The sequence below is a fragment of the Megalobrama amblycephala genome, linkage group LG3 (assembly GCF_018812025.1).
Source record: "Megalobrama amblycephala isolate DHTTF-2021 linkage group LG3, ASM1881202v1, whole genome shotgun sequence".
NCBI classification, from domain to species: domain Eukaryota; kingdom Metazoa; phylum Chordata; class Actinopteri; order Cypriniformes; family Xenocyprididae; genus Megalobrama; species Megalobrama amblycephala.
Window position 1 is genome coordinate 28,999,171 of NC_063046.1, and position 26,852 is coordinate 29,026,022.

A 26,852-nucleotide genomic window follows, 5' to 3' on the forward strand; every position below is an offset into this window, starting at 1 on the left:
TACTTCTTTCGCCCCGGTTTGCGACAATATTAAATGGATATCCAACGTGACGCATAATGTGTTATGTTGGACGAGTTATTTTGTGCGAAATACGGCATGGTTTTGCTGTCCCATTATCTCTCTTCTGCGCGCATTGATACGCCGAGCGCAGAAGCTGGGGGTGAATGGGATGGAAGAAGAGTTCTTGTTTTGTATATCAGTTTCTGTCTTTTTATGTATTTTTGATTAAAAATCAAGCGAACAAAGAGAAGATTCCTTGTGTTGCACTGTACAAAACTTTAGGGCGCTAAAGGGAGTAAATTCAACCGCGGGATAGGGTTTTAGTGGTGAAATGCCCGGCTGTTTGTACATATATATTTAAATAATTGGTGAGTGTGTGTGTAAGTGTATGAAGATCGGTGTTTGACTGCTGGAGGAGTGTGTACAAGGGTAAGTGCAGCTCGGTTTTTTCATCTTCATCTTGTAAACTTTTGGGAACGGTGTCTTGAAACTCTTTAAGCGTTCTTTATTTGATTGTGCTGCTTGTGATTTGAGTGGATGTGAAAGCGCAGAGGCAGCGCAGGGGGGGTTTTGTTCATTTCTCTTTATTGTAGGAGTTGCAGGAGAGAGAGTGCAGCTGCAGTCAACGAAACGTTATAACTTACTACCGTTACACAATAACGCATCGAATAGCACACAAACACCTTATAAACGACACTTGCTTAACAGAACTGGAATAATATGGTTGAAAATGTGATTCCAGCGCGTGCCGTAGTTTTCACACCATGCCGTGAAACAGTGATGGGATGCCATTCTAAATGCATTTTGCGCTTACATTTACATTCATTAAAACAAGGGACGAAATCTCGAGCAATAAACGGGATAAAGTGTGTATCGGTACTCTTGATATGTTGAGCTCGACCAGCTCGCGCGGTGTTGAGCTACTATTATTGTTAGGAGCCGCTAGGGCGACAAGACGTGTGATCATGAAAGATTTTTTCCAGTTCGTGTTGTCGGCACCACGCCTTGACATATCAGCACAAACGCGAGCTCGCTTTAATAAAGTCTCCTAAAATCTGTTCACTAATAAGGCGGAGGAAAGTTGTAGGCCCCGTGTATTGAGTTTGATGTGTGATTGTGTGAGTATATAAAGTGATGGTGCTGTTTCCGGTGTGGATGCGTTGGAACGCTAATGAGGAGGATGATGATGACCTTTCTCAAGCTTTCAGATGGCGCTCGGTCCGCTTTAACGACCGGGCCGTCAAGAGCTGCTTTCGCACTCTCTCAATGGGTCTTTTTTTGTATAAGTGCTGTTTTGGTTTTCAGTCTTGAGGTCTGGTACTGTATAGACGTCAAATATAGTATGGTTGTTCATCAAAATCACACCCTTTTTTATTTAATCTTTTTTTTTTTTTAGCTTAAAATTGATACATGTACGAAGTTAAGAAAGAATACATGTTTTTCTTCTCGTCAGTTTTGTCATGTTTTATTCATGTGTGGCTGTGCTCTTCCATTATCAACTATGTTGACTGTACAGCCATTTTTTTCTGTTTCTTCCTCTTAACTCCACCTGTTTTTTTTCCTACGACGAGTCACCAAATTCATGCAGTAAGACATTTCAAGCTTTAATGTGCAATAAATTAATTTATTGTTTTTTTCAATACATTCTCCAATAATATACTTTATTTGTTTTCTATGAAATATTGCTTTTATTTTCAGTTCTACAGTATATATCAGTGTTTACCTTGAGGTTAGTGTTCTTCTCACTGCTTGCTGCCATCATGTTACGTTAACATAAAGATGATGAGTGGATGCCAGAGTTTAGTTATCAAGTATACCAAGTTAGTTGACCTGAGTAGTTTCAGGGCCCCCTTTTCAGTATTTTTTTTTTAGACACCAAGCCCACACACTCCCTGCCCTCCCCCCAGTCTCTCAAATATCTGTTTCCCCCAGGATACATAAACCATTTAATGATTAAACATGTCATAGATACTCACAAGGTCTATTCAGATACATACATGATATATATGTTCATGCTATCAGCAATAAGGTGTCTTTGTCCAATATAGCAGACAGGAATTTTCTGGCATAGTATATGCTTAAATCTAAAATGATGGCCTAAAATTGTAATTAATAGTTGGATTTTAGTTATTAGACATTTGGATTGTGCTACTCTGTTCTGAAGAGACTGGCCATTGGAGAATGGATCTATTTTCTGAAAACTTATAAATGTTTTTATGGATTGATGCAAAGGTTACAAATACAATAAGTGGAAAGTTCAGGAAAAGCATGTTCTAAGGAGCAGTTTACCTAATTTCCATGAAAATTTGGCAAATCCGACATTCATCCTTCACCCCAGCTCCAATTTGTTTCTAATATTTCTGCAGTGATGATGTTTTTTTTGTAGGCCATTTTTCAATTGGCTTTTGGATTATTGCAGAAAATAAGGGTAACTCTTTAGTATAGGGAACACATATAAACTATTAACTAAGACTTTTCCCTCAATAAACCTAATTTACTGCTTATTAATAGGTAGTAACATAGTTGTTAGGTTTAGGTATTGGGTAGGATTAGGAATGTAGAATAAGGTCATGCAGAATAAGGCATTAATATGTGCTTTACAAGTACTAATAAATAGCCAATATTCTAGTAGTATGCATGTTAATAAGCAACTAATTAAATGACCCTAAAATAAAGTGTTACCAAAATAAGCTCTGTGACCAACAGAAGTTGATGATTCTCACACATTTTGTTCATTGTGATAATCTTCAGAAATGAACACAACACAAAACACATTTTCCTTGAACATTAGCATTATAGTAGTTTGCAAGAGCTTGATTATAAACACAATGAGGCTGTAAAATCGGACTAGTGAGTAGATGAGTTGTTCAGTGTGATGTATCCAACAACCTTAGCTACCTTAGCCTTTTTCAAGACAAGTAAAAGCTTTAAAAAATATAGCTTTCACAAATACTTATGTATTTTATGTTGTAGGCTACAATAAAACCTGAAAATACTTTGAGCTTGTGTTAATCACATACCTAATTTAACCAAAAACCAATTCATAAAAAATAAAAAAAAAGGGATGTGCTAATGATATTGGATGTGCTAAAATGCTCACTTGTTTCTGGGTTTTGGCTAACAAAAATATGCAATCTCTGCAGCACTCTATTAATGTATATTATATTATTTAAGAAATCCAGAGAAAATTTTAGAGCTCAGTAAGGGTCATTGCAGACAGCAGTCTGTTCACCTTCATCATCAAAGGATTATGAAAACGCTATGAAACATACAGACTGTGTTGCATATTACATGGTAATAAAGCTGCTTTGAGTAGGGTGGGATTGTAAACACTGCTTTCAGTAGAGGCATTGTAAAAGTTTGGTTAAATTTGATTTGAGTGCAAGCATTGGACAGAGCACGAGAAAGGGTGTGTGTATCAAAGGTTCCCTTTGTCTAAAGAGTAGCTCTGAACTACTTGTGCTTCAGCACATTTGCTGAGCCAACAGGTGAGGGTATGGTGTGCCAGTCTGATCAGGCAGGTGTAGTGTATGCTATGATCACTTTGGCTGTTTGCCCTTACTGAATATAAGTCCCAGAAAATTGCCTTCTTTTGCTTTGCTGCACAAATATAGACACTTATAATGCAGGATTAATAGGACACATTTCATCTACTTTCTGATGGTTTGTAAGATTCATTGCATTTGTTTTTTAATATTCTTTTGCTTAAATACTGTCCTAAAGCAGATAGATCAGTGACTGGTGCAACTACAGATAAAGGATGCCACTCTGTAGATGAGTGAGAAGCTCTCAGTGTGTGGAGTGCCCATCTGGTAGTCTCTGCTTTCATTCTGATGAGAAGAGAGTGATGATCTGTGGCAGAGACAGAGACTGATTCTGTGAGACACAAGTACTGAGAACAAAAAATAACAGCTCAAACAAACCAGAGAAAGCAGGAAGTGAGTAAATTTGCACTGGCATCAACTAATACAACTCCAAAGATGGTATAAGACAGAGACAGTTGTTAATGGAGGAAAACATATAAGGTGGCTACAGTCTTGCTTTACATTTTTTTTATGGAGGCTTCGCAACTCTCAACATGGCAGTTGTTAAATGAGCCATTCGCCTCTTTGTTTACTGTAGAATGTGTTTGTTCTTTAGCTGGACCCGTCCAAAAATACCCTTTTTGTGTGATTTGAGCACAATTTATGATTTTATTCCTGATTTGAAATGTTATTGAAAAGTACATTTTGGTCTTTCCCCATACAAGTTATTAGAGCTGCATTTGCATGACTGGAAATAGCTGCCAGAGGGCATTACAAATATGGCCGCCAAGTGAACTGACTTGCTGTGTCTCTGTAAATATGCTGTTCCAGGACAACTTAGGTTCTTGCTGTATAGGGGACACTTTTTCACAGAAGCATTTTGTAGTTCTTCCATTTCAGGAACCTTGATTTGAAAAGGATATTTCAGCCAAAGATCTTCATTTACTCACCCTAATGTGGTTCCAAACCTGTAATACTTTCTTTCTTTTACGGAACACAAAAGAAGATATTTTGAAGAGGCGTTTCCCATACAATGAAAGTCAGTGGGGTTCAATAATGTTCTTCAAAATATATTCTTTTATGTTCCACAGAGGAAAAATAAGTCACACAGGATTGGATCGACATGAGGGTGCGTAAATGATGACAGAAGTTTCATTTTTGTGGTGAATTATCCCTTTGAGTGTTTAACTTGAGTGAATAAAGAAGGATTGCTTTATTTTCCAGTAAGCCTCCAATTTCTGTGTCCTTTCAATTTGGGATTAAATCTGCTATCTTTGCATGCAGCCCAAATCTTCATCCACAAAGTTTCCTCTTAAAATACGTTTTTCTTCGATATTGTTATGATGTAGATTTGTCACTCTCCAGAGCGCTGCTGTGTGTAAATGTGTTTGCTCCTTACCATCCTCTCTTGTCTATTCCAGCTCCACCCCCCACTCTGCCAGTTGGATGGTGTTCAAGACGGCAGACGTTGGGAAGGTATAGAATAAACCATTGTCATATGGGGGTGCACACATTCTGACCCAACTGTGATGGTCAGCTTTATGGTGTTTCATTGGCTAGCTAATTAATTTAAATGTTTTCCTGAACTACACTTACTACTGTTATTCAAAACGGCAGCATAGCTACACAGTTCTGAAGAGGAGAGAAGGAAACAGTTAATGCATGTGTCAGCATCATTTCCTCCCAAAGAAGAATGACAGAGGGAGAGAACAGGATTGTGTATGTGCAAAAGAGTGCTGTTCAGTTTGATCTGTGGTGTTCAGGCAGGATTTGATGAGAGTAGTTCTGATTGAATCAGTACACTGAGATATATCCTACTAACACTGAGCAGATTTACACACACTTGCACAAGCACACTAACAGATCTGTCATGGCATGTTCATGCACACTGTGAGAGCGCAAAAAGCTCTCTAAACTCTTATATATATATATATATATATATATACACACATGCAGTCATTCAATAAGAGCTCAATTAATGAAAGATTATCCGCTCTCTTCCTTTTATTTGCCAGGCAGCTGTGTTGGGTTTTGGGAAGAAGAGATCGATGATGGAACTGCAAAATTTACAGGAAGCACTCAAAGTGGAAATCCAGATCCATCAGGTATCCCCACCGCCCTCCTCGCACACTATATGGATGGAGTGTGTAATTGTTGCGGCTGCAGTACCCTAGCTGTCCTCTAGAGGTCACTGCATCGGCATGTCTTTTCCACTCCTGAGAATGCTAAAACTTTCTCTCTCTTTCTTGCAGAAACTCGTGAGCCAGATGAAGCAAGATCCACAGGTGCGTCTCCCTCACTGAACATTTCCGTTACTGTTTGATCGATACGCTCTCATATACCGGCCGCTGGACTAGTGTATCAGGGAGGAGTGTGTGTGTTCTTTGTACAGAATGCAGATCTGAAGCTGCAGCTCCGTGACCTGCAGGCCAAGATCACAGCGCTGAGTGAGCGGCAGGTGAGAGCTGCTCTCTGAGAGAACACCTGCTGCCGTATCAGTGTTCTCTACGAGCGTACACATGTGTCTTGATCAGTTCAATTACTTGGGGTCAGAAAGTCTTTATCTACTCGTGTGTCCCGAGCAAACGAGGCAAATTTTGTTAGGTTATAAAACCTGTGTTACATCATGGCATTGTTTTGTGTTGTATTGTGCTGAACATTTGTGGTGTGATTTGTGCGTTGTGGTTTTGTGTTGCCAAACGAACTATTTGCCAACACACACACATGCACAAATCTATTCTCCCCCTTTACTTTGACATTTCTGTAACTGCTGATTAATGTCTGGGGATGATTACGTGGCGAACTGTTGTTTGTTTGCAGCTAACTGTACAGAACCCGAAGTTCTGTGGAGGAGATGGAGAAAAGATGTGTTGTAGACTGCAGGCATTTTAGGAATTTCAATTAGTATCTCAAAGCTTTTTAAAGTAGTAGAACAGAGCAGCTGCCATCAACAGGAGGAAAAACACCTGAGATCATCTCTCGTTCTGCAGAGAAAAGGAAAATATATGAGAAACACAAGGTCAACCCTCTCAAAGCTTCGGCGTTTCTAAATGTATCAGCCTGCAGCGCTATTTAATAAAGTGTGCTGCCTTCCTTGATCAAACACATTCGGTGTCCGGTGGAATTCTCCCAGATCTAGGAGTGTGTGAGTCTAACAGATGGTGGAGGAAGCCTGTTAAAGCTATAATCAGTGAGAGGACTGTGCTGGGGGGTTGTGTTCATATTCATTAATGTAACTGTCACTCTGTCTTCACTGGTTACAGAATCAACACATACTCAGCTGAACACAAACAAGTTGCATTGCACATTTGTAGCCTGCATTAAGTAAAGCCTGGCACTCTTACAGCCATCTGAAACTTTTGATATCTCCCTCCATCCGTCTTCTCTTTTTGATTGTTATGGATCCATACACTTTCAATGTTGCTTTGTGTACACGTGCTCATTGTGTGTGTGCAAATTTTTTGATGCCGAACTGTAACACAAACAGTGAATGGCTTCAAATGAATTTCATTGAAAGTATGTGAGGAATCATTTAGGACTTTTTTTACACGTGGTCACTTCATGTGTTTTCTCTGATCGGATAGCTATACGATCGTGGACAGACCGGGTGTAAATGCCCTCCGTAACGCTTTCGAGACAGATTTAAATCCGATCACTCTAGACCACTTCAGGAGGTGGTTTGAGATGCATTCCAGACGAAACTGGACAAGTGTAAATGCATCTGGTTGTTGATACCACAAATGTAAATTTTACTCCTCCCAAAACTAAATGCGTGAGAGCATGTCATAGGCTATATATTCTGTTGTAGCCAGATATGACTGTATCACACATCACAGCAGATGAGTAGCTGAGTATTTCTTTACTAAAGCCAACATGCAAACTGCCGCAAATTAAACTGAAAGTAAGTCACAGACGCTCAACACACAATTATCTTCAAGTAGTGAGACTAATGATTTTAGTAGTGCTGATACCACTCTCTCTCCTATTGCACTCTTTGATCTTGAAATTAGCTGATGATAAATGAAATGCAGCTCATCTTTTGCTTTTGTTGATGTGAACTCAATTAAATTAAAGAGATCGGATTTATATTTGTTTGCGGAGACACATTTATGTGGCCAAGTGTAAATGGAACTGTTTTAACTAATTAGATAGCTTGTATCATTATCCATTTCAGTAAAAACACATGAATTTACCAGGTGTGAACAGGCCTTTAGAACCACATTCTGTTTTCTCACTATAATTTCTTATTTGCACATTAAAGTATATAGAAGGATGTATTTTAACAGAAATAAACACATTACTACTAAAGAACAAAAACACAGTCAGAAACTCAATTTTTATATAAGGATACATTAAAGGGATAGTTCACCCAAAAATGAAAATTACCCCTTGAAAAAAAAAGAAAATTACCCTCTCTTTCAGACGAACACAATCAGAGAGATATTTAAAAATATCCTTGCTCCTCCAAGGTCAAAAATAATGCATCCATCCCTAAAAAAAAAAAAAAAAAACCCATATGACTCCAGTGGGTTAATAAAAGCCTTCTGAAGAGAAGTGATGCGTTTTTGTAAGAAAAATATCTATATTTAAAACTTATAAATTCAAATAACTAGCTTCTGGCGACAGCCGTACGCAGAATGCGCAGGTCGATTTGCGGCAGAAGAGTATCCTTTGACCGGTCGTCCGCCGGAAGCTAGTTATTTGAATTTATAATGTTTTAAAAATGGATATTTTTCTTACAAAAATGCATCGCTTTGCTTCAGAAGGCCTTTATTAACCCCCTGGAGTCATATGGATTACTTTTTTTATGGATGGATGCATTATTGTTTACTTCAAAACACAGCCCACCATTTACAACCATTACAAAACCTTGGAGGACTAAGGATATTTTTAAATATGTCTCTGATTGTGTTCGTCTGAAGGAAGATATTCATATACACCTAGGATGGTTTGAGGGTGAGTAAATTGTGAGATAATTTCCATTTTTGGGTGAACTATCCCTTTAAAAATGGGTTAGAAATTAGACATTTTAGACATTACACTATTTCTTAAATATTGCTTCAATATGACTTCAATATATGCATTCATATTACTTCAATATATCCATAGTTATTTAAAGAAGCAAATGTGACAGTCCTTTCAGCTGTGTACTGGACATAGTTCATTGTCCCAATTTATGGTAATGCTAACACATCACTGCTAAATGTTTCTGTTATGCCATAATCTGGTTTCTTAAAACACTTTTAAGATGTTTTTGAAGGTAGAAAACTGTTGGCCCCCTGCCTGAGAGAGTAAGAAGCAAAGCCCCTTTCACACAGCAATCCCAGTAAATAAAATTAAAATGACCAGAATTACTTTACCTTTACTGTACACAAACAAGGGCGTTCTGGCTTTTTACTGAGGCTTGACTGAGACTGAGACTGAGGCTTTCAGGCTTCAAACAGGGCACAAAAGCACCAAAATACCAGTAAATTCTGTGATGTCAGTCTTAGGAAATGATCTTTGGTCAATGATCGGTCAATGATGTCCAGCTAGTGCATATTTACATAGAAAAACTATTAAAAAGCAGCGGAGCTTACTGTGATCACGTCATCTCCATAAGAACTTTATGATTGACCCAAAACAGACTTTTTACGTCAGCGTGTTCTGACTTTCTGACATTTGTTTACCGGTAATTTAACAATAAAGTCTGTAGCGACTCCATGTTCCCACTTGCTGTTAGTGCAAATGGGCCAAAATCCAACATGACAAAATCTTATCAACAGCAGGCAGAAAGAGAGTGTGAGTGAGAGAGACTTTATTGCAGGTACGAGTGACAGAACGCACAAAAAAAAGAACCGGCACTTGTTCTCTCTTTCTCCCTCAGAAAAAGGTTGTGGAGCAGTTAAGAAGAGATCTACTGGTGAAACAGGAAGATATGAAGCTGCAGACGCTGCAAGCCGATGGACAAATGTCTACCTTGCTCATCACACAGACACAGACGCCTCTGCCTGCTGCCAGCCTCACTACTTCACAGGTACCCACACAACACACAGGAAACTGCGTCAAGTACACTAGGACTCTGCATGGGACCTCTTTGAAGACAAAGCCTTGTCTTTGCTGAACATTTAAAGGATTATTTCACCCAAAACTAAAACTTTTATGATTTACTCCCTCTCATGTTTTTCCACATTCATTTCTTTCTTTTGGAGAACACAAAAGGGATGAAGACCTGGGCTGTCAAGTGCCAAAATGATAAAATAAATAAATAAAAATAAATAAATAAAATAAAACACCATAAAAATGTCCATATAGATGGTCCATGGACCATATATAAATATAAATATATGAAATATATGATAAATATGAAATGTTGAAATGCTTTTACGTGCAATTAGGCTAGGTACTGAGGCTTTCAGGCTTCAAACAGGGCACAAAAGCACCATAAAAGTTGTCCATGTGAAGTCACTCCTGGAGCCAAATTATTGCTTTGTCTGAGGAACAGGCTGAAAGTTTAATTTTGATATCCACTTGACATCTAGCTCTCTTTGGCATATTCATGAAAGTTCATGAGAAGTAGATTCTATGAATCAGTTCTTTTGTGGCAGTGATCTGAATGACTTATTCGTGAATTTAGTTGATCTTGAGACTCAATAGCTACTAGGGGTGTAATGATTGAAGTTTTTTTATGGTTAGGTTCATATTGCGGTTTCAGTACGGTTCGGTTTGAGGGTGGGTGATGGGGGGATTGCGAACCAGTCAGTGGAGGAGATAATAAATATTTATTTAGTAAGAAAACCTTACCTATAAAGGAAAAAATGAACATGTTTCCAACAGTGAATGTGTTTGTGACCCTGTAGAGCTCTGTGCCCTCTGTCATTGCTTCAAAGACTCTACCTCTGGTGCTAAGAGCTGCCACATCCACCTCACCTATCATCATGACACCAGCACCTACAATCACCGTGGTTACAACTCTTGGCAACACGCTCCTGGCAGGCCCTCCTAGCTCAGATCCTCAAAAGTCCCCAGTAAACTTCCAACCGGTCATCCAACCGACCAGTCAGGGAGCAGAGCCAGTACGAGTCATATCCAGTAGCACCGTTGTTGTAAGTATTTCTCAAAGCTGTTTTGAGTCACTTGTTACAGAACAAGAAGAGTTTTGTTTTCTTAGTCCCTCTTGTTTTGCAAACTGCATGGGAGGTGGGAAGAAATTTCAGGGTGTCTGATTTAATTTGGATCCCAAGAGCTCAGGGTTGTTTCTTTAGATTTTAGACACAATTATTCTATTACATCTGCCTCTATTCTGTGGCTTAAATGGAACACGTTATTTGTTGTAGGATGTATGTTGGACAGGTTAGTTAAGTAAGGGTGTCTAAATGGGCGGTCTTGTCACAGGTGCAAGCTGCCTCCCAACCAATCAAAGTTCCTCAGTTTGTCCCACCAACCAGACAGACAACTCGGCCAGCCACTCTACCGCAGGTTTGTTTCCATAGAAACCCTTCACACCCTAATGCCTGGCTGGACTAGTGAAAAATCCTCACTGCTGAGTGTTAGTGTACATCTATGTGTCTTGATTTTTTTTCAATATTCTATATTTTATTCTTGCCCCATCTTGTTTTCTTGCTCTGGATTTAATTTCTGTGTGCTTGCATAGTCGTGACATTTGCAATCCCTGCTTTGGTTGTTGCTTTTGACCCTACAGTAAATTGATCCTTAACCCTGATCTCTCTCCAGCAGTATTCTGTGCTGTTCTGTGCTATTATTGTGTGGTGTTGTATGTACGCATATATGCTAGGGTTGGTATAACCAAAATCACATAGCGGTATACACTACCATTCAAATGTTTTGGGTTGGTAAGATAGAGTAAAAACAGTTATTATTGTGAAATATTATTACAGTTTCTAAGAACTGTTTTCTATTTGAGTGTATTTTAAAATTTATTTTATTTCTTTGATGGCAAAGCTGAATTTTCAACAGCCATTACTCTAGTCTTCAGTGTCACATGATCCATGAAATAAGTCTAATATACTGATTTGGTGCCCAAGAAATTTTTTTTTATAAAGTATTATCATCAATGTTGAAAATATTAATATTTTTGTGGAAAAGAACAGCATTTATTTGAAACCAATAATTTCATTTCATTTAAAAAAATATCTTACCTACCCCAAGCTTTTGGTAGTGTATATCATAATATAGTCATTTTGGCTGAAAAAGTTTTATCAATACAGTGAATTACATACTTTTATTAAAGGTTTAGGTTTATTAAAGGTACTTAATCTCATTTATTTTTTTCCTTTTTAATCAGAACCTGATGGATGCAAACCAAGAGATAAGGTTATGCATAACAAATAATTAAACATTATTTTATTGTATTAATATATTATAAAATAACAGTCAATAAGTAGACGTCTTTTATTTGCATTGGAGTGGAACTGGTGTTAGTAGTATTGTGGAATAGTAGGGAACATATTTGTGTAAGACTAGAGTCTAAATGTGAAAGGGCTGCTGCTGTTAAACTGCTGTGTTGGGCATCACTTTTCTGATCATTTTTACACTACTTATGTCCACCTTTTATATCTCCAGTCATTCCACAAATAATTGTCTTCTTTTTCCTGTGTGTGTGAGCAGGTTAGGCCAAAACCTCCAGCGTCTTTGTCTCCAGCTGCTGGTCAGGTCACTGTGCAGACCTTGCAGTCACCGGTGTTACTGAGCACTGCCCTCCCTTCCTCTGGTCATGTCCAGCAGATGCGTATCCTCAATGGCCTGCCCTGCCCCAACAGCTCTAACAACACAAGCATCCTGATCTCCCCATCTACACACATGCAGCCATCTGTGCAGACACACATACAGCATTTACCTCACAACAGCCCAAGCTCTGACAACATGGTGAGGGAAATTCACACTTAAATGTAAATATGTTTACTCTAAAACATTCATACCCGATTTCTATTTTTAAAGAAATGCTGTTCTTCTGAAATTTATATTCATTAAATAATCTTGAAACAAATGTGTCCAAATGTGCTGGTTTCCACAAAAATATTAAGCAACCCAACTATTTTCAACATTGATAAAAGTTAGAAATGTTTCTTAAAAACACCAAATCAACACATTAGAATGATTTCTGAAGGATCATGTGACACTAAAGACTGGAGTAATGGCTGCTGAAAATTCAGCTTTGCCATCACAGGAATAAATTACATTTTAAAATATATTACCGTAGAAGACACATACTAATAATATTTCACAGTATTACTGTTGTACTGCGTTTTTGTTCAAATAAATGCACTTGGTGATCAGACGTTCAGACAGTCTAAATCTGATTTTTGTGCACATCCGTGCATATCACATGAAATCCGTTTCAAGCTACATTCATATGTGGTTTGAAATCCTATTCAAGTCGCATTTCTGGAAATCCATGTTGCATGGTTTAAGTGACTTTGTCACACCACAAAAAATATAAACGTTAGATATTGTTATAGGAAACATGCCAAAAGTCGCTGCAGAAACAAGGTTGTATTGTTGCAAAGTGCCCACTTAACACACTGCAGGGTCAGTTTACAATAAAATGGAGACACGTTTTGAGACCGGCGGAGACGACAGCATGAAATAAAGCCACGCATGCCACCCTCTTGCCCGCCTACGTTTTTGCTACTGCCTCATAAGATGCAGTAGTCCAGCACCACGGCTACATAATATATTTGTTTTAAATGAGACATCTGTATTGCAAACCCCTCCATTTTGTGGATGTTGTTTTTGGCATATAACTACCAACACAATGTCATTGCTATATAAATCAATGCAGATTTTCTAGAAAATGAAAGAGGGCATGGGGCACACAAATCGTATCTGAACAGTTGCAATACACAATGTGGACTGTCAGTAATTTAGATCAGATTCCAATCGGATACTCAAATAATCGGATTTGGACTGACAGTGTGAGCATAGCCTAAGAGACTTCCTTCAAAAACACAAAAAAAATCTTGCTGACCCTAAACTTTTGAATTGTAGTGTATGTATTAATACATCTTTGTTTCTGCTTCAGATACCCGCAGTGGAATACGGGACAGAGCCAAAGATTTCATTGCTCAACTCTCCAGACACGCCTACACACACTTCTCCTCCACTGTCCTTAGATACTCCATCTTCACCTGCTCCCATCAACACACACACTCCTTCTTCTAAACATCAGGAGAGCCCTCTGGTAAAGTACTTGAATGTTTATAATGAAGATAATGATGAGCATGGTGATGTAGATTATGATCATTACTGAGATAATGGCACACATTTTTTCCACAGAAACTGGCCTTCATGTTGTCTCTGGGACTGGTCACTCGTGACTATTTAGAAGGTCAGGAGAATGAAATGTGTCTGTGTGCGTGATTGTTTGTGAGTGTGAATGAATGCGTATTGACCTTTCTTGCTTTGTTTATTTAGAGATTCAGAGCAGGCGTCAGGAGCGTAAGAGACGTACAACAGCAAATCCAATATATAGCGGAGCCATGTTTGAACCAGAGGTAACAAACAAACATACACATGCATTAAATGAGAAGTTCAGTGCAAACAGATTGGAGATATCTGATGGAATGAACCGTGCTTGTGTGTTTCAGCGGAAAAAAAGCTCAGTGTCGTATTTGAGTTCCATAAACCAGTCCAGCAGGAAGAGAGGTGAGTTCAGCCAATCACACTTTCTCTCTCTGTGCCTGTATTAGATAGGTTTTAATAGGTCAAACTGATATTCATCTGTTGGATGATAAAATTGCATAATAGATCAGCAATCTATAAAATGACATCACTGAAAAAGGTTTAGTTTGCGTACTGATATTTTTTACTTTTTATAGCCCTTATATAGTCTTGATCCAGAAATTATTTGCAAATTAATAACAACAGTCACAACTGCAAAACAGCGATATGAAAAAAAACATCTGGTCAATGTATAAAACTTGAAATAATTCACAATCAGAGTTAAAGGATTAGTTCACTTTTAAATAAACTTTTGCTGATAATTTACTCACCCCCATGTCATCCAAGATGTCCATGTCTGTCTTTCTTCAGTCGAAAAGAAATTAAGGTTTTTGATGTAAACATTCTAGGATCTTTCTCCATATCATTCATTTCAATGGGCACCAAACGGTTGAAGGTCCAAATGGCAGCTTCAGTGCAGCTTCAAAGGGCTTTAAACGACACCAGACGATGAATAAGGGTCTTATCTAGCAAAACGATCGGTCATTTAAAAAAAAAAAAAAAAAGTTTAAGTTTTATAAGCACAAATGCTGGCTTTGCTCTTTTCTCCGATGCGCGTTCGTGATGTCACGTAATACGCAATTACGTTGAAAAGGTCACGGTTGACGTAGGCGTAGCAACCACAGTTTCATTCGCTCAGGATTGTGTATAGGAAATCTATGTAAAGTCACAAATTTCTGTCCTGACAAAAATTTTCTTTTAGGCTTTCTAATATTAAAACACCCAGGATACGCACACCTTTCAAGCGTGAGTTTAAAATATTCTAACTGACCGCCAGAGTGAGTTTTTTTTTAAGGCGACCCTTATTTTAGAACGTTTGCCCCAGGTTTGCCCTTATTGTTTCCATGGCGACGCGTGCGTGTCACGAGCGCTGAACGTAGCCACAATAACACTGTATGAGAGATGGATCACTATTATTTTGTTTTTCTTTTATATTTAAAATATTCGCAAACTTGCTTACATGTCTTCAACTATATGATATTCCGATTCTCAAATATGTGTGAGTGAGTGTGTTTTGTCGTTTAAAAACCTTTATAAATGATCTTTATCTTGATCTATAATGCGAGATGGGCGCCGCCATCTTAGTTTGCACTGCAGTTCATAGAGTTCTGTCAGTCTGATTTACAGCAGGTGAATACATCAGTTTCTCCTGAAATATATGCAAGTAAGTGGCTGGTGAACTGGAAGAATAAGAGAGTAAACTTTATAGTTACTTAGACCCATTATGTGTGTCTGATATGAATAAATGTCGGCCAATTATATTTGAATTCACTGTTTATTGATGCTTCCGCTGACGTCTGACATCAGTGTGTATTTTATAAACTCCAAATGTATTGTTTAATGGTGCTTATGCGTATTTAAATGTCTGAAACCTTAAAAGAAACATTATGTGGCTGAAAACACTGCATAGCTGTGATGACAAGAGAGCGCGCGTCCGTCTCGCAGCCAGAGCGCGAAAGCACAGTTTGAATCTAGCAGTTCTGTGACGTCGCTGAACATTCTAAATCCCATATGTGGAACCGTACGCCCAGGGGCACAGAAATAAACATCCCATATGTGGGAACGTACCGCTCAAAGGGTTAAACAATAAACTGACACAAAGACATTTGAATATGTGTATACGATCCTCCTTCCGCACATTTGTAATGTAAACACTGACTCGATACTTCCGCCTACGTCAACCGTGACCTTTTCAACGTAATTGCGTATTACGTGACGTCACGAATGCGCATCGGAGAAAAGAGCAAGGCCAGCATTTGTGCTTATAAAACTTAAACTTTTTTTTTTTTTTTTAAATGACCAATCATTTCGCTAGATAAGACCCTTATTCATCGTCGTCTGGTGTCGTTTAAAGCCCTTTGAAGCTGCACTGAAGCTGCCATTTGGACCTTCAACCGTTTGGTGCCCATTGAAATGAATGATATGGAGAAAAATCCTAGAATGTTTACATCAAAAACCTTAATTTCTTTTCGACTGAAGAAAGAAAGACATGGACATCTTGGATGACATAGGGGTGAGTAAATTATCAGCAAAAGTTTATTTAAAAGTGGAGTAATCCTTTAAAAAAAAACTTGACAGAACTGACAGACTGACAATTATTTTTTTTATTTTTTTTCAGTTTTTCCCCTCTGTTTGGCCTTAAACACTGTGTTCGTGGTCATCCAGTTTGAAATGTTGACTACAAACACAGAGGTTTTTCAGATTTACATGAAAGGTTTACTCTTTGAATTCTTGCACCCGAGAACAATACAAGTCATAGTGACTAAAAGTTTGCTAAGCAGTATTACCTACTAAAGCAAGGCAGTATTTGACTCTGGTAAGCATATCTAGAGCAGACGGCAACATGCCCAGTGCATTATGGGCGTTAAAAATGATCCAGAACACCCCTAGCACATATAAACACTAAAAAACTATTTAGAAGACTTAAGTAACTGCTTTACATTAGCATTTTCTTCAGAAAATATAAAAAATCTGATTTTAAATGTTTCAGGTTGATAACTAAATGCAAACAAACTAATTTTCACAACACTGTTTTTACACATAGATATACACATAGAACACATAGATATTATCTATATCTATGAAATATGACTTAACATCCACAATCAAGTCTAATTTTATTGCAGTAAAAATCTCTAACCAGTCATTATTCAGTGCTATAAGCCCCTTTTCTACACCTGAACTTATCCATTTTTCTTTACTCCCATCAGTCAGTCTCTCTCTGTCTCACACAAGCACACATTCAGCAGTAATGACTGTTTGATTATGTAATGTGCTTACAGGCACTCTGCTGTGGAGTGGCCCTGGAGTGTATGTGTGAGGCAGGAAGAAATGACCCTGCAGTGTGTTAAGTGGGATAATGACTGTCTTCGGGCTGCTGTAAAAGTGTATACATTAGTAAAAGACTCAGACAATGTTCTCAGCCTACTCTATAGATTTACAATTAGGTGAGCTGTGCACATCTTAAAGGTGTGACAATACTGCATCATTAGTGTACCATTAGTACTTGAATTGGAAAGACTTGAGTACAAAAATGCAACATTACAGTTTGCCAAAGATATTTTTTTGATACTTTGATATGACTAATCTTTCCATCGCTCTTCAAAGCTCACCCAAAACAGCTTTTACTGTTGCATATTAAAGGAATAGTTTACTCAGAAATTAAAACTGTCATCAATTACTTACCCCTCATGTTGTTCCAAACCTGTATGACTTTTTTTCTGTGGAACAAGATAGAAGATATTTTAAAGTATTTTTTTTTTTTTTTTTCAATTATTATTGATTATATAATGGAAAGTCAGCAGGGTCCCAAACAGCATTGGATCCCATTGTCTTTCATTGTATAGACACAAAAAAAAAAAAAAAAAAAAAAAAAACTCAGACATTCTTTAAAATATCTTTTAACATGGGATAAGTAAATAACAACAGCGTTTTCATTCTAGGATGAACTAGCCATGTAAGTTAAATGCTAGAAGAACAGAAGCAGTTTAGACATTCCTTGAGGGAAATACATTGCCCTCCAAAAGTTTGGAAACGCCCTAGAAAAATGGGGTTTTGGACAATATTGGCATGAATCCTTTTTAATTTGTGATAATTTTGCACTGATAAGGGGCAACACAAACTACGAAAACATATTTTATTATATTAACAGTTTATACATAGAAAAAACTTAAATTTTCGATTCCTCAAAATATCCACCATTAGCAGCTATCTGACCTAAACTGGGTTCTAATTGGTTCATTGTATTCTAAACTTAATTGCCAATCAATTGTTGAAGCTATTAAGGTGTGCTGACCTTACAAACCTGGGCCAAGTTTAAACCAGTAACCAGGCATCACAGCTGGCACAGGGACATTTCTGACTTTGACATGTATATATATTGCCATTATTATGTAATCAAAATGAAAATTATTATTGCTGGTCTTCAATGATAATGTCAAGTTACTTTAATGTATTTGTACCAAAAAATGGAAAAGTCCAAAGCCACTTTGCCAGGGGTGTTTCCAAACTTTTGGAGGGCAGTGTATCTGTCAGAAGGTGAGCATTCAAGTGATTGAGGACTGAATCAGAATAACATGCAGTAAAGCCAAAATTATGCTTTTTGATTGAAAAAGTTCCTTTCACATTGAAAACTGTAGGTTAAATATTTGTTTGAAAGTTGGTTAAAATCCTCATTCTTCAGTAGTTTTTCTGTGTTCATTGAGGAACTAAAAAAACTATTTCAGTTTTTGGATCCCTTCTAACACATTTGGGACCAAGGCTCCAGCCATATATTGTTTCGTTGAATATAACTCTTGACTTGGGTCTGCGTGTAAAATTGAAAAGAGCTAATTTAAAACAATGTTTTTATTTTTTTTATGACATTGAAATGTGTATTGTAATGGTGCTGTTAGTATTTGTTGATAAAAGACATGCATACAGTACTTGCACTGTTAATGCCCAATGGACACATAAATGTGCAAAATATGTTGATTTATGATGTTGAATGTGGCTCGCCTTAACATTTGACAGCATCTGTGTTAGCTGTAGATGAAAATAAGCTTCTTGATGCCTGGATAAGCTTCTTTGAATCGTTGCCCTCTGATCCTTCTTTGTTATTGGCATTTCTTATCCCCATCTGCCTAAATGTAATGCCTCCTGCCTTTTATCAGCTGATTTGAGGCCAGCTTTTGCAGAATGTGTTGTTACCCAGCATGCAATGCTTCCTTTTGTGATCTAACGATGCTCTCTCCCTCCCAACCACCATCACACCACCCCCACCCGCTCATTCCTGCTACCCTAGCCAATGAGGACAGCTTGTCAGAGGTATGATACACCAATGTTTTGTCTTCCTTTTTCTTTTTCTTTTCTTTTTGTGTTTTGTTTGTCCTTTGTTTCATCTCATCCAGGTCGCCTTTCTAAAAACTGCAGTATTGTGGAGCGGGGGCCCCTCCCCCCAACCACCAGCAGCCATCATTCTACCTTCCCAGACCTACAGCGGCCCACCGCGGGCAGCCCATTCTCCCCTGCCCTCTCACTCACCCTTCCATCACATTCACCCTCACCCAGCCCCAGCTCAGCAGGGGATGTAAGTAGCTGTGATAGTCCACTACAGTTACTGAGAAACAATTCAGATTTCCCTATCCCAGTGTTCACCATGCTCACCAGCAACATCTAGTGGTAGCGGAGGTGAATTAAGAGTCTCAGGTAACTGAGAAACATTTATGTTAGAGATTCATTGCCGTTTACTCTCACTCTCGTAATTCATTTCATTTTTTTTTTTTTGTCCTATGCCATATCATGTTTCACTATCAGCAGTCTTACAAAGCAGACAGTCTTTATAGAGGTAACTTAATAGGCTACACTTGCAGGTTACATTCTTTTAATATAGAAACTTTTAATATGAATGGCTTTGTAATTTCTGAACAAAATCTGATGAGGCAGCTGTTTTACTCAGACCCACCATAAAATGTTCTTTTTAGAAAAACAAAAACAAAAACAAGCTCAATTTAGAATGGAATAGAGAAAATGGCCCCTTTCACAGCAATCCCGGTAAATTAACGTAAAATGACCAGAACAACTTTTCCGGTAATTACACAAATATGCTGTTCACACAAGCAAGGACATTGCGTCTTTTTACTGGTAAAATACCATTCACACATCAGTACCAAAATACCGGCAAACTCTGTTGTGTCATTCACCAGAAATGACCTTTAAACTCTGAGCTGTTTGATTCATCCACCTGGATGAGGAGAAGTTCTTTTAGTTACTTTTTTTCTTACTTCTGAGTGACAGCCATAAGAGGATGATCACACAGAATGTGGTTTTGCTCTTAAAAATGCAAGATGCATAGTATTGCAGTCACTATGGTATGCAATAGTACATGCAGAGCCACAGTTCTGATGAATGGAGAAGGCAGGTTCCCGAGTGCGAGGTCCTGCGCAATGGTCAGATGTTCATTTAGCGTATAGAAATACAATTAAAAGCAGCAGAACTTACTTTAAACAGCTCCAACAGAGCTTTATGATTGGCCCAAAGCAAACTTCTTATATCAGCGTGTTCTGACCTTGTACGTGCTCATACTGGTAGTCTTCATTCCAAGTTCACGCACAGCATCGTACCAGTAATTTACTGGTAATCATACCGGGAAATTGCCAGAATTGATTTACCGGTATTTTTGAAAAGGTTCACACATGATCTCTGTACAGTCCCTTTCACACAGAGGGTTGATCCCAGAAAATTATGCACAAGTGTGTTTTCTCGAGATGCAAATCATAAGCGAACTTAAGACGCCGCGGTGACATTACACATCACATCCATGACACGTGTCTTTACAGGATCTTATGTGTGTGAACGGATGCACAGATTCCAGAAAATCACCGGCATTGTGAATGAACCCAAATCAAACGATCCCTGGACAAATCCCAGGACACATTATCGGTGTATTTTCTGGAATCTCTGTGTGAAAGGGGCTTATATGTGAAAGAGGCTAATAAGTGTCAAAATAAGGTTTTGATTGATGAGTCAGGAGTATTTAGCGGCTGATGTCATGAGATGGAGTGGGCAGCATCTCAAATGTGATACTTACTTGCACATAAATCATCTGGGCTTCATTAAGAGAAAGCGTATCTGCCTGAAACGCCACAATTCTGCCTCTTCTACTAAACCTAATATTCACTTCAAAAACACTGAAAACCAGAAATTTGTATCAAGACTGCTCAAAACTTTGTAAGTTTAGGTAGCTTCATTTCTTGCCACTTTCTTTTGTTTTCTACTATGCATTCATTTCCACATTGATTTTGAACTTTCATGTTTTTGTGTGCATCACTTTGAATGCAGACTGTTAACAGTTGTGTATTTCAGCATTTCATTCAGTACATGTTTTCTTCAGAATCTGGAGAAGGACGATGCCATTGAGTGGCCAGGGACTCTTGCTATTGTCCATTCCTACATCTCTTATAAAGCAGGTATGTTTCAAATACAACTGATGCTATTTAGAACAGCAAACCTGCAATGATACAATGTGATGTAAAATTGCTTAAAAATAACTTGAGTTAGGAGTTAAAAAAATAAATATCTTGTTATGAGTCTTATGAAATTCATCAGTGAACCTCTGATATTTGGAAAAAACTGTCTATAGAACTAAGAAATATAGAATGGCAGCAACCATTTTCTTTTTTTGTAGCTTTGGTTCTGGTAGTATTCTTCATTTTCTTTATTCTTCAAGTCAACCGGCTCTGAAATTAATCACAACATTTCAAACTTTGATTTTTGACCAGTTTTATTCGCAGTGTGAATACCACTCTTAAAAAATTATTCACATTGACAGCCTGCTTATGTTCATGACAGTCTGAACAGACACATTAACAGCAATTAACATGAAAATGTTTTTCAGACCAAACATTTGTCTTAGTGTGAGCAGGCCTTCAGGGTGTGATTTAAAATAAGGCTATAGTCTTTATCCCCCTGAAGGATGTCAAATACGCCCTTGATATACCCATATACCCTTGATTAATAACCTCCATGCTCGATTGCACAATTTTTCTGTGGGGAAAATGCAGGATTTTTATTTCCAGAACCCGACTTGTGCGTTCTGTTGAGATTTACTCATACACTGACTTCCCTGCAGCTAAAGAAGGAGAGAAAGATCGTCTGAAGAGATGGAGCGCAGAGCTACGGCAGGAGAGAGAGACACTAGAACACCAAGTCAGACAGCTCAGCAACTCTATAACGGTGAGAGAATGCCTAAAGTGTGGCTTAAAGTGTAACTGATTTTAAACCCACTTTGTATTGTTAAACTGTCAGTAGTATATGTAAATGAACAATGTTTACTTATTCTGTGTTACCTGGACCGAGAAATTCACGTTTATTTGTTAGCAAAAAACTTTTGACACACACTTCACCTTGCCATTAAATTAAAGATAAAATATGATAAAGCAATGAATAGTGAACGTAACAGTAGCTCCTGCAATACATTTTAACAAGCATAATGAGGCATGAAAATAACAATAAGGAAATATCTATTTGCTAAGCTAACTAACTTAATTCATAAAAATTAAAAATGCAATGAAAATACAGGTATCAGTACTTGGTATCAACTTGGTATTGGACTCGTTCTAGGAAAAGTGGTATTGGTGCATCCCTAATGGAAACTGAAAGTAAAAAAAAAAAAAGGAAACTGAAAGTAACTCACCCCCACTAAACATTTAGCCCGGAACAATTAAGTTGGCACCATTATGACTGAAAGTTTGCTAAGAAGTACTTCCTACTAAAGCAAAGGCAGTATTTGACTCCATAGCAGACTAATGGGAGTGGTCTTGAATGACAACATGTTACATGCCCTTTGGCAAAAGGGAAGACAACAGCCTTTTTTCTTTGTTTTCTCTAGTCAAGTAGCACCAATTTAAGAAAAGAAAAAAAGACCTTTCTACTGTATAGGCAGCCACGTTTTATTGAAAGCCCATTTTGTCAGCGGTGAAGTAGCCTTTTAAGTTCATCCACTTTTTCTCTGCACAATGAGTCATACCACTGAAATTACAGATCTAATTGTGATGCATTCATTTATTAAGAGTTAATTTATTTATTAAGAGTTAATTTATTATCCCCTACCTCCATAACTATATAAAGATGAGATTTTGGTAGTATGAGTCAGCAGCACTGTATCCTCTCTCCTTGCACAGAGATGTATGGACAGCAAGAACAGTGTACTGGACCAGCAGAGAGAGATGGAAGCTTCGCTTGAGAAGATGAGAGGGCTGGTGCGTCTGATCAGAGGGATCCAGTTGTCTCCCTTCATCTGCCCTGGGGTCATGGCTAATGGAGAAATGTCCCACAATGGAGCTTCCAAAGCCAGCAGCTCCAGTGCGGTTACCACAGACACAAACAACAACACAAACACAGCGACAAGCTCCTCAGAAGCTATGATGATAATTAGCACCCTCACAAACACAAGCGATACCTTAAACCAGATCGCCACGAATAATAACGCAGAGGCTGCAAGCTCAAAGAGCGACGAGGGCAGAGAGGAGAGCGCACAAATCATCAGCACGTCCAGAAACAGGAGCGAACCCACAAATACAAACGCAGCAGCTTTCAGCAATAACAGCAGTAACCAGGCGGTTCTGAGTACCAATGGAGCCATGTCCGCAGGGGAGGAGAATACGAAAAAACATAAAAACAATAACAACAGTGACCTCAGCGTCATCCCACAGGCTCTCCTTGGTCCAATCGTACCCCTCACAGAAGTGACGGAGGGGGTAAAATAGCATTGACCACCCCACTGAAGTTGGGGCCCAAAGCGTGCCAGTTAACAGTGTTGTTGTTTTGTGTTGTTGTTTCATCTCTTATATCTATGAGGGAAAGAAAATCCATAGTGCCATTTACTACATGCAGGAAGGAGGTTCCTAAAGTACCAGCAATGTGTATGCTAACGTATGCACACCGAAAAGATTTCTACAAAGAATAATGATATAGAAAAGAGTAATAAAATTTAAAGATATCACACCATTGTGTGCCTGATACAGTTGCCATAGCACCTCTGAGTGGGAAAGCTTCTGAAGGCTGGATCGGGTGAAGGTCTCGTCCTGCTAGATGAGTAGTGCAGCTTCCTATCAGGTCCTGTAGCTCTGATCGAAGACATAAGATATGACGTGTCGAGGAGTTTATTGTCCGTTTTGTCTGTGAAACTCAGCCGAGGTGCAGTTGTTTCGTCTACTTTTCAGTTGTTGCGTCTCCGGGGCGGAACATGGATCGCAAAAAGAGGTTCTTTATCACACACTGACAAAAATACAGGTCTTCCAGGCGTTCTGCTGGAGGTTTAACTATTATCATTTGCATTTGTCTATTTTGTGGTGTTTTTAAAAAACCGAAAACAACATTTCTGTAAATATGTTTTGCTATTTTTTACACATGACCTTATTTATAATTTTTTTTTTTCTTACAAAAATATTCCGTAGTTCGGTTCTGCCAAATAATCGATGCCACAGGGAACTGTTCTTTTACGTTACTCTAAACATAAAATAGATATTAAAGAGTAGTATAGTAGTATTTGTAGTGTTCAAGTCCTGAAGTGTCTGTGAGGTAAATTCTGACCATGCCTTATCTACTGAACAGATGTGATTTACTGAGAGCGCAGTTCAGGCGCAGTCACACAAGGGAATGATTTGAGACTTCTCTCACATCACTCTCACTCCATTTCCACAATTTTTATTTGTAATTTTTATTTTTTATTTTTTTTACCCAGACTGTAGCAGGGGTCTCATGCCTTGTCCAACGACTTACGAGGAATCATGCAGTCAGAAATATCCAGTAAAACCGGTGTGCCAGTAACATTATGCTTATGGGCCAATTTAAGGGCTTCTGTTCTGTATCGTTTTAACACGCATGGTGTCACTTTACTAGGTGATAACACTGTTCTGTAAACCTGTCCAAAAGCACAACACAGCAGGCGTACGTTATACGTGCCTAGCGCAACTACTTCACTATTGTCTCCTAGGGGCTGTTCTGTTAACGCTTTACTTTCTTTACATATTGCATTTCTATAACCATATCGGAGCTCTTAGCGCTCTCTAAACAAGCACAGACAAACACTTCTAACACCTGAGATACAGCCGCGGTAGCTTGAACACTGTATCATGTGCCAAGATGACACATCCATAGTGGGTTTTTTTTTTCTTTTTTCTTTTTTTAAATAAAGCACAAGAAATAATCTAGAAACACAGTGGTGTCAAACACACAAGGGGTGTGTCGCTTTTGATATAAAAGACAGAAATATCTACAGTGTTTATATCTTCATTTCAGGTTTGTGAGTGCTTTCGATGCTGAACACGCAGCTCTGGCCTGCAGTAGCCTCTGTGTATTGGTTGCCTTAAGTTCTATAGACTATGTTAGGCTGTTTCATAGTAGTGTTATGACTTGTCGGTGTCTTAGTCAGTTGTCAGCAAAACGAGTGTTTTTTCCCTTTTCGGTAACAGAACCTACTTTGTCATACAGTGTGTGATCATTCTGGTTGTGTTAGTGAGGACAGTGCCTGCGCTGCCTATAGTGAATCTGACCACTACACATAACAACTCTGAAGTGCTTACGTCTTTTAACAAAACACATAATTAATTGCTGGTATGTTTGTTCACCTTTTTATGAAAAAAAAATAAATAAATAAACTTTACTTTTAGTTATCCAATTTCATCCCAGTCAGAAGCATCTGCCCTTCATTTCATATTGCATTTTTCAAGAGGATACTAGTGCTGAATTTGAAACCGCATACCACTGTTACCAAATTTTTGGTATATGGCAAAAATAGTAATAGTACGTGGTTCCGAATTCTGCATATGTTTCAGCAATCACAGACGTATTCACACATTTTGTCTGATAAAAGTTAATATTTCATCACAATTGTGATAATTTCAAAGTGAGATGCAGAGCAGCTGCTTTCTGTTTAGTGGTTTAATGGCATGTCAGGTTTTCCACTGAATTGAAAAGAAAAAAAAAAAGGGGTGGAATAGAGCCCTTACATAAATGCTCATGAGATGTGACATTTGCAAATGTCTTCTCCCATCCTTTAGGGCCACGAATCCTAAGGCCAGATATGGCTAGTAGGACTGACAGTGCTTCTGTGGCAGATGTTCTCTGATGAGATAGATGGGACTTTGTCTCCTCATTCATGTTCCTTAACACATGAGAATTGGGTATTGTGTCCTGAAGTGTGTGAAATCTGATTTCCTCAGATGTTCTAGTGTTTACCGAGAGCTCAGGCTTTTGTTCATTTTTTCAACATTCACATAGTAATGCTAATGAAGAGTCACGTTCTTACACCTCATGCTGTTACCTCATTCAGGTTGATGAAACCCTCAAGTAAAATCAAGGATAGATTATTGCAACGTGAAAATATCAGTCCTTAATCTAATGCCCTTAACTATAAATTAAGAACACAATTTACATCAATTTGTTGTATAAAAAGTGTCTAGATTATTTCATAATAGTTTTTGAAAGGGATGTGTATTGCTCTTTTGTTTCATTTTACTTTTCTACATTTTATATGTTTTGTTTCTTGATCTTGTGTGTTGCCTGATGTCTGTTTACCTTTTCTCATAGAATTCAAGTCCATTTGTAAGTTATTTGAATATATAACTTAATGAATTCTTTCTGTTGAGGAGGCTGGTTATTACTGGAGCATTTGATCAATTTGTATTTATTTATTTTTACCATTTTTGCTAAATAAAATTGTAAATTTAAATAGTCTTTTTTCTCTCTAGATCTGGTTTACATTGAAGCAACAAATGGATATATAAACACTCATAGTAATGTACATTTAAAGAATACCTCCACAATAAATAATACAAAGATTAGCCTTATGATAGACTGTACTGTAACCCATTTTGGAAACATTTTACTCCACAGAGTGGATTGTGCACTGCCAGAATGTAGAAAGTCTAAAAACAGCTGCCTCAAATGGAAAACACCACATAATTGGTTCTGTTCCCTCATGACATTTCAATCTCACAGAGGCACATAAGAATAAAATTGGATCAAAACAGCATTAAAATACCAAGTCATAAGACATAGATCATCTGCCACATGGTGCATCATCTGCCATTTTAGGCATGACTTAATAATACTAGACAAACTCGGTCT

At 38.1% G+C, this 26,852-nt stretch overlaps 1 protein-coding gene across 7 annotated transcripts; it reads left to right on the forward strand.

The window, feature by feature from the left end:
• The first annotated feature begins 123 nt into the window (after window positions 1-123).
• phf21aa (PHD finger protein 21Aa) lies at window positions 124-26,454 on the forward strand. 7 transcript variants are annotated; one of them, XR_007184186.1, is made up of 18 exons: window positions 124-429; window positions 4,946-5,000; window positions 5,540-5,629; window positions 5,777-5,809; window positions 5,917-5,982; window positions 9,391-9,540; window positions 10,364-10,609; window positions 10,899-10,982; window positions 12,132-12,389; window positions 13,546-13,704; window positions 13,800-13,851; window positions 13,938-14,017; window positions 14,111-14,168; window positions 19,027-19,049; window positions 19,133-19,311; window positions 21,115-21,190; window positions 21,853-21,956; window positions 22,904-23,197. XR_007184186.1 is itself a non-coding variant. In XM_048184915.1 (17 exons), exons 2-17 carry the CDS (start codon window positions 4,971-4,973, stop codon window positions 23,486-23,488), a joined length of 2,220 nt encoding a protein of 739 aa, XP_048040872.1. In that variant the 5' UTR covers window positions 130-429; window positions 4,946-4,970; the 3' UTR covers window positions 23,489-26,454. The 7 variants fall into 7 exon arrangements, 6 of the variants coding, with proteins under 6 accessions (XP_048040872.1, XP_048040875.1, XP_048040871.1 ...); XM_048184915.1 differs by lacking the exon at window positions 19,027-19,049 and having other exon boundaries at window positions 130-429; window positions 10,394-10,609; window positions 22,904-26,454; XM_048184918.1 differs by lacking the exon at window positions 19,133-19,311 and having other exon boundaries at window positions 131-429; window positions 22,904-26,454.
• Window positions 26,455-26,852: the final 398 nt, after the last annotated feature.

Coding starts and splice junctions, on each gene's coding strand:
- phf21aa (XM_048184914.1), top strand. CDS start 4,971: ATGGTGTTCAAGACGGCAGACGTTGGGAAG. Junction 10,983..12,131: donor GGCCAGCCACTCTACCGCAG/GTTTGTTTCCAT, acceptor GTGTGTGAGCAG/GTTAGGCCAAAACCTCCAGC. Junction 21,957..22,903: donor AGCTCAGCAACTCTATAACG/GTGAGAGAATGC, acceptor CTCCTTGCACAG/AGATGTATGGACAGCAAGAA.